The sequence below is a fragment of the Labeo rohita genome, unplaced genomic scaffold, assembly GCF_022985175.1.
Source record: "Labeo rohita strain BAU-BD-2019 unplaced genomic scaffold, IGBB_LRoh.1.0 scaffold_67, whole genome shotgun sequence".
NCBI classification, from domain to species: Eukaryota; Metazoa; Chordata; class Actinopteri; order Cypriniformes; family Cyprinidae; genus Labeo; species Labeo rohita.
Genome location: NW_026129601.1, coordinates 33,077 through 41,034, shown reverse-complemented (window position 1 = coordinate 41,034; position 7,958 = coordinate 33,077). Strand labels below are relative to the sequence as shown.

General features: G+C 40.3%; 2 protein-coding genes across 2 annotated transcripts in view; both read right to left on the bottom strand.

The window, feature by feature from the left end:
- The window catches only part of LOC127161561 (uncharacterized), a 168,771-nt gene extending 160,813 nt beyond the window's left edge, over nt 1-7,958 (bottom strand). Inside the window, exon 1 of the mRNA XM_051104301.1 lies at nt 7,903-7,958. The gene's annotated coding sequence lies outside the window, so the exon portion shown is untranslated. The remainder of the gene's footprint in view (nt 1-7,902) is intronic.
- On the bottom strand, nt 6,539-7,906 carry LOC127161562 (uncharacterized). The gene is made up of 2 exons (XM_051104303.1): nt 7,840-7,906; nt 6,539-7,516 (listed from the first exon to the last, which is right to left on the bottom strand). Exon 2 carries the CDS (start codon nt 7,468-7,470, stop codon nt 6,583-6,585), a length of 888 nt encoding a protein of 295 aa, XP_050960260.1. The 5' UTR covers nt 7,471-7,516; nt 7,840-7,906; the 3' UTR covers nt 6,539-6,582.

The following is a 7,958-nucleotide window of genomic DNA, read 5'->3' as shown; positions in this document are numbered from 1 at the left end:
GTGAATGCTGGGCTCTTGTTTTGGAGACACCTTAATGCCTGATCTATGTAGATGAATAATAATTCATAAATGACACATTTTGCAGCCACATTGGTTTTCATTAACAATAAAAATGGAAAATGCAGATCTGAAAACATTGCAAAGGTATGTTTATAACATAATAAGGCCACATTTACACATAGCCGGGTATTTAGAGAAACAAATATTTCCTCCCCTCCGTTTTCAATAATAACATTGTGCACACAACATCGTTTTCAAAAAACTTGTCATTTATATCAACCCGCATAAATACGCCGTCAAGCCCCATAATTACTATGCCAAACCTATGGGCGGCAGTATAGGGAAAAGAATAAAGCCATGCAAGCCAATCAAAATCCTCAGAATCGACACCAACGAATAACACGAGCGACTTCCTGTTCCTTTCAAAACAGCAAACATGGCGCGAGGTTCGCTTGTGTGGACAGACAGCAAAGTTGAGTTACTCCTTCGTGTAGCGTTGGACTACAAGGCAAGGAAAGCCCAAGACAATGTCGACTGGGAATCTTGCCAGTCCAAATATGTCGACATGTTGGCCCAATTCTTGGAGCAATACCCGTCCGAGACCAACCAGGACTTTCCTCATGTGAAGGAGGAGATAACGTGAGCCAATCTGACAACGAAACTTAAGGCAATAAGAGGGAAATACAGAAATTCAGTGGACACTGGACGCAGGAGCGGCCACGGAAGAGTGGTGCTCCTCTACTTCGAGTTGTGTGAGCAGGTTTGGGGTGGTTCTCCAGCCACTACGACCATCGCCTCCGGCATCGAGACCGACGAACTGGAAGATTCCGTCGCTCCTTCCCCCGCCACATCATCTTCGTCCTTGGTGGAAGTGGACGCCGAGTCTGAAGCAGAGGTTCAAGATGTTGATGGCAGTGTGGCCATCAACCCCACAGTGAAGCAGAGGAGAGACCTGCTTCAGGTATGTATTTATTGTCATATCATTGTAGTGTATTGTTGGCTTTGTTTCAATGAATGTGTGGATGTATCTGTGAAATTTAAGATCATACTAGCCTTCCAATGAAGCATGTTTAAATTTCTGTATTCCTATAGTCTGTTGTGAATCGTGACGTTTAGTGTTAAGTACTTGTTCATAGATTGATTATGGCTGAGGGGAAATATAGGCCATCATTAATCATGGTAATATCAAATGTGATTATTTTGGGATAGGTATACTTCTGTAAATGAGAATGTAAATGAGTTTTAATACATTTTCTTTGGTCTACTCTGTAAAGGCTAAACTGAAGGGACACCGGCATGAACAGTTAAAGAGGAAGCTACCCGCTGAGGCCCAGTGGTTGAATGCCGTTGAGGATGACAGAAATGTCAAGAAGAAACTTGTGGAAATTATTGAGACCTCAGTAAACCAGGCATCCGAGAATTTCTCTAAAATAACAAATACCCTGGATAGGCTAACATCATCAATTGCAGATGGGTTTGCTCTCCTGCGTCAAGTTGTTCAGCCACCGCCACCGCCACATTACAATATCCCATTTGAGGGAAGAGGTCCTTATGGACCAGTATATGCACACACTCCACCAGTACACACACACTCCTATTTCCCAAATTCAGCACCAATTCAGCATTCATTCCCACCCAACTCATCAGCTGACAACAGACCACCCAATGCAGTGCCACTCAGCACCATCAACATAACTGATTTGACACACACACCTGTTGAGGGCATGCAGGGTCAGTTTTCATATACCCAAGCCCTTAAGGAAGATTAGCGATATTGAGATATAAAAAGTTTCAATTGCTGTGTGCAATTGTGATTTGTAAAAAACGTTTTTGCCAGTTGGTACAGTATTTTGGGGTCTTGTTTTTTTAGTGTGAAATGTTACCCTGAGCAGGTCCAATGTTTGTGTGCCAAGAGTTTAAAAATGGGTTCTATATAGGTAGCCTAAAGTTAAGGCCTCTTGAAGTGTTTTTTACTTGAAAAGTCTTTTATTTTTTTACTTGAAAAGTGCCTATTGGTTGAACAGCACTACTGAAGAGGCAGCTTATATGCACTGCTTTTGTCAATTTGTGAATTCCTCTTGAAGTCTAAGTTTACTTGAAATATGCCTTTATTTTATTATTTGACAATTTGCACTACTATGCTTGTCTGATTTTCTGGAAGTAAAATGTCTGAAAAATGAAGTAAAATGTCTGAAAAATGAAGACGTGTGTCTGTGTATTCAATATGGGTCAAACCAGGTCAAGCTATTATAGAAAGCGTTCACACGGGACCATTTAGAATTTCTTATTCTTTATGTGGATAATGGTATTCTACCAAACAACTAACATTTACACTTGGCAATGTCAATACAGTACATCCAAGTGACTTGTAAACATGTACAATGTAAAGAACAGAAAACTAAACATATTTGCTTTAACATGTTGTAAATTTAAAATTTAAAACACCTTGAAATGTAGCCAAAGTATACTGCCATGTAAGGAGCACACAGGTTTTAGGTCGGTGATGAACATAAGCAAAATATTGTGAACTATGAAAATAATAACTTTAAACTTTAAGATACCCCACACACCCACACACAGGAATTGAGTGAGGATTCTCCTGACCCTCTTCCCTTCTGATGCCATGCAGTCTCCTCTGGTAGCTGGTTGTATGTCTGGCTGGTTTTCCCTGTCGTGTTGAATTGCCTCAGCAACACTGTTGTCGTCTACCGTGTCCTTGGAAGCCTCACAGTAATTGTGCAGCACAAAACATGCATAAATTACATAGGGAAGATCAGCCAGATTAATGTCCATGGCCCTTTTCAGGGCACCGAACCGGGCTTTTAGTCTCCCAAACGCACATTCTATCACCATCCTTGCTTGGCACAAAGATAGTCCAAAGTACTGCTCCTGGGCAGTGCTTCCCCCATTGACATATTCCTTCATAAGATATGGGAGCAGTGGATATGCAGGGTCACCTACTATGTAAACCGGTATGGGCTCTTCATCTTCAATGATTTGCCTTGGACAGGGAGGGATGGTTCTATCTTTGAAGGATGTGTTAAGTGTGGAGTTGGCAAAAATACGGGCGTCGTGCACGCTCCCAGGCCATTTCACTACCACGTCCATGAAGGTATATTAATAATCGCAGGTGGCTTGAATGTTTAAGGTAAACCTCCCTTTCCTATTGATGTAATCAGTGGAATTGGCTGGTGGTTGCTTTATCTCAACATGCGTCCCATCCACAGCACCTAGGCACTGAGGGAGGCCATGATGAGCTTCAAATCCCTGCACAAGTTGCTGGACAGCCGCTTCGGTTTTCGGCAGTGTTACATATTTAGGACCCAAGTGGACAGTAATCGCTCTACAAACCTTTCTGATTATTATTGAAACAGCCTTCGTTTTACGAAGTCTACCCTCATCAGCCAAATAGTACAGGGTGAGGGCAACTTTTTTCTCTACACTGACTGGCGACCACATAACAGTAGTCTGACCTTCTATGATGGGACGCAGTAACTCGAAAGTGACAGTAGGGATGACCGTGACATTCGGAAGTTCTCATGCCACTCCTCCGGAAGGACGACTTCTTTCTCAAAGTTTTCCCACCAGACCGCGGTCCGCCCAGGTCGGATCCAAAACCGGTGACGGCGACGTTGGGAGGCAATGCACCTACATCTTGGTAGGGAAAGCTGCAGTAAAAATGCTGACCTCCGTGCACTCCTTCGCCTCTGCTCCTCCATATAGTAGAGCAGTTGTTGCAAATACAAACAGGCCAAAAGCGTTTGCACAAAAGTAAAAATTAGTAGCACCTTAACAGCATCCATGATAATCCTGATTTACGATGATCCGTAGCCAAACAAACTGTAAATAGGGCGCTCACATGACGTTAAGCATTTTCTGGCGCATAATGTGACGTTTGAGAACCTAAAACCCCGTTTCTCCCAGTTGACACGGCAACACATAACCGGCGTTATCAGAAATCTCCACTTTGGCCGGAGTTTTTAGAAATAATCGTTTTCTGTGATAAAAACGGGGTTTTCATGTAAATGAGAGGCCAAACCGCAGGGAAATATCTGCGTCTTCCCTTTGTGTAAACGGGGCCTAAGTTGCTTCTCATGTAGCTTATAGAGAAGCAACCTCTCCTCCCAACCATCAGCCAGGCATACACTGTGGAAATTGAACATTGTTAAATTACATTAAATGAAGTGAAATCATACCTTCCATTGTGTGCTCTTGGTCACTTGGCCACTTGATGCCCTTTAAATACAGTAACAGACAGTTTGTTTACTGATAAATCTACTCTGAGGTCATTATATAACTATGAGGAAAAGCATTTTTTGAGCACCCTGTATTTTTTTTTTTATCCATATGGGATTCTGAATTCTAAGATGTTACAATGAACTGTGCATGAGTTGGAAAACATTTAAGTGTTGCCACGTCCTTCCACCTCATGACAAAGGCTGTAGACAAAGCAGGACAGCATATTCTAAAATAGTTTGAGATCAACAACAGGGAAACAAAAGACATCAAAGCAGTTTGGGGTAATACATGTCTGAAGACAACATCATGTAACAGAATATAATGTTCATATGTAACGGAAAAAATCAGCGATGACGAGGTCAACATATTCATATGTAACGGAATAAATTAGTGATGACTTGAGGTCAACATATTCATATGTAACAATAAATCAGTGATGACTTGAGGTCAACATATTCATATATAACAATAAATCAGTGATGACTTGAGGTCATATTCATAAATAATAAATCAGTGATGACTTGAGGTCAACATATTCATAAATAATAAATCATTGATGACTTGAGGTCAACATATTCATATGTTACAGTGATGACTTGAGGTCAACATATTCATATGTAACAGAATAAATAATCTAACTCAATCGCTTCTACCTGGATCTCACAGCGAATCGTCTAGCGTCTCAAATACTGTCTGTTGGTGGACCGAGCTGAATGGTCCATGCGGCCCGCAAACAAGCGTTGTTTTGTTCCACATTTACGGCGTTTGTCCTTGAATGCAACTGGACGCGACGCAACAGAAATTGGCAGTGGCACAGTATATGCTAACGACAGAAATATTAGGAAAATTTGGGGTGGCCGCAGTGCGAGTTCTAATAAACCGGCAGAAAATAAGCTTGCAAAAGGCCGCTATTTAATCGCAGCCCTTTAGCTAGGCACACTATAAAAAAACAATTTCAAAACTTATTGGATTGTCTTAACTGGAGCCAGAAAGTTAACATAACATCAGTCTAGGCTGAACGGCTTATCAGGGCAACTTAACTAACTAAACTAATGTTAAAACGTGGTCGAAAAAGCGCAAATCTAATATGAATTTTACTATCACTAATATACTGCTGAAATTGATTGGAGAAATTAAGCCATTGTCTGACCTTTTTACTTGCGTTCTTGGTATAAGTATTGGTACAATGGTGCTGGGGCAATGTTTTTTTTTTTTTTTTGGCGGACTCTGCAGGGGGGCATGATGATGTCATAAACGTTGATTTGCTGGGGCAGTTGTTGTCCCGGGGTCATCATAAAAAATATTGGTCTCTGGACAACTAGGACTTGGCAAAATCAGGATGTGCGATAAGAAAACATCACAAAAAAAAAAAAAAAAAAAAACTGGATGGAAACTTTGCTAGTGAGTGGATCAGATTTGATTATAATGACATCAGTGAACAAAAGGTGGTAGCAGCATCGATTTGATTTGTCCTGGCAATTCATTTGTCAACAATTCTTTTCTAGGGGCCATATTACTTAAAGATCCTAACATTTTGGAATCCTATCTTATCTGTTTGGTGACCATGGCAATTTCAGTTAGGCCAAAAGCTATTACAGAATAGCATTTCGTAAGTTGAGTAATAAGCTACAGACATTAATAAGGTTTATACTTACACAAAGGAATTTACAGTGCACTTCATAAAGGTCGGTCAATAGCTGCAATAATTTAGGAATAGTTCATGGGGGTTGGTTGTATCTTTATTACTTTTTGTTTTCCTTTTACATTTAACTGTTGGAATAATTTTGACCATTGATTTGTTCTAAAATGTGTGGACCTAACAACGAAAAACCACTAAGCTGTATTAATTCTATCTATCTATCTATCTATCTATCTATCTTTTTTTTCAGAACAGCTTTATTGGTGATGCTGTCATACTGTACCTTTTTGGAACGCACATCAAAGACTAAAAACCTTTGAATTCATTTGTGTTGATAAAAACCCAACTGAATTTCCCTAGTAGTGTGAGCGTATTATGAGCCTGAAACGTGAGCATGTAATCAGGGGACAGTGCATGCAGTATAACTTATTGCTTGTTGTAACCCAAAGACAGGAATGAAAACTTCACCAAAGCATTCGTTGTGGATAAAGTTGACTTTATTTCATAATGCATTATAACATTAACACAAATACCAAATACAGTGTGTGTGGTTGAGTGTATTGCAATAGCCACAGTCACAGTAGGCTTTAAAGAGCGACATTAAAGTCGTACATTAGAAACAATTGAAACAATATAGTTGCCATATAGTGCTCCCAATTACATAACTGAAAAAGATCCTGTGATGGCAGCATGATCCCATGTTTTTACTTGTAGGCTAGGTATATTTTCCAGCCGTTGTTGCCATCGTTCAGGTTTTTCTCGACAAAGTTGATGCCAGCTTTCTGATATTCATTCCAGGCCTTGGGGTTGATCAGCAGAAGCATGGCTTGGATCTGCGATTCACGTCCTTCCTTCTTGTGCCATGCGTAGACATCTTTTCCACTCGTTCCTTTATTGAGATTAACGCTGAGCTTTTTAAAGCCTTCAGCCTGCAGCTTTGCTTCCTCCTGGAGGGAGGTGGATATGTTTAAAGCAGTGAGAGCTTTGTGCTTGTCTGTTGTGCACCGATACCAGAGGAAGACGTTGTTTCCACGAGAGCCTCGATTGGTGTCTTCATCCACACGGGTGTAGCCCAGCTCAAACAGGTGCTTGTCAGAATCGAAGTCAACTGATGCTGTGATCTCACAGATATAGCTCAGCTTCTCTCTCTTCACCCACAGGTAGATGAAGTTTCCTCCTGCATTACGGTTCAAATCACAGCCCAGTCTCTCCCAGCCATCTTGCAGAAGAGCAGGCTCTTCTTTGGCGTCTGTGGTTACCTGGAGGTTCACAATAGGAATATCAAATTCAGTGCTGCCGTAGAAGTACCACAGAAAGATGTGATTTCCACGAACTCCTGCATTCAGATCTTTGTTGACCAGCTCATAGCCAGCATCAGCCAGACCAGATTTCATGCTGTCCTTAAATGAAAACTGGATCCTGGTCACAGGTCTGTTGCCACGCTCCTTCTTGTACCAAAGAAGGACCTGATTCCCACCAGCACCTTGATTTAGGTTAACATTGATGAACTGATAACCTTGAGCTGCGAGTATTTCCTCTTCGTCCTTAGAGGTGGAGACATTGAGCTTTGTTATTTGCTGTCCATTTGCCATTTTGCTTTCTTCTGTATTTTTGGCACTGAAGAAATGGGTTAAAATTCTGAAAAACAAACAAACAAACGAACAAAAACTATATTTAATTATTAATTATATATATATATATATATATATATATATACACATACATACATACATACATACATGCATACATATGTGTGTGTGTATGATTAGGAAATTATGCTATGAAATAATGAAATGTTTTTAGGTCTACTGTTACAAGCACTGCAAAAGTATTAATGCAGTGGCAACATATATAATGTAAATTTTATTGTTTTATTTATTTATTCAATTAATTAATCATTTCTTTTAACATAGAGCTACTTATAGGAAAAATACTAAATCTTAAATGGATTTTCACCCTACCAGAAAGCGTCGTAGAAGACAAGACTGTTTCGCTGACGATAACAAAACGCACCTATAAAGAACCTTCACAGGACTCTCACTTATATATCACATAGTTGAGTGGGCTACTGCCCCAACAC

Excerpts from the sequence above, each read along its gene's own strand:
- LOC127161562 (XM_051104303.1), bottom strand. The coding sequence starts at position 7,470 with ATGGCAAATGGACAGCAAATAACAAAGCTCAATGTCTCCACCTCTAAG.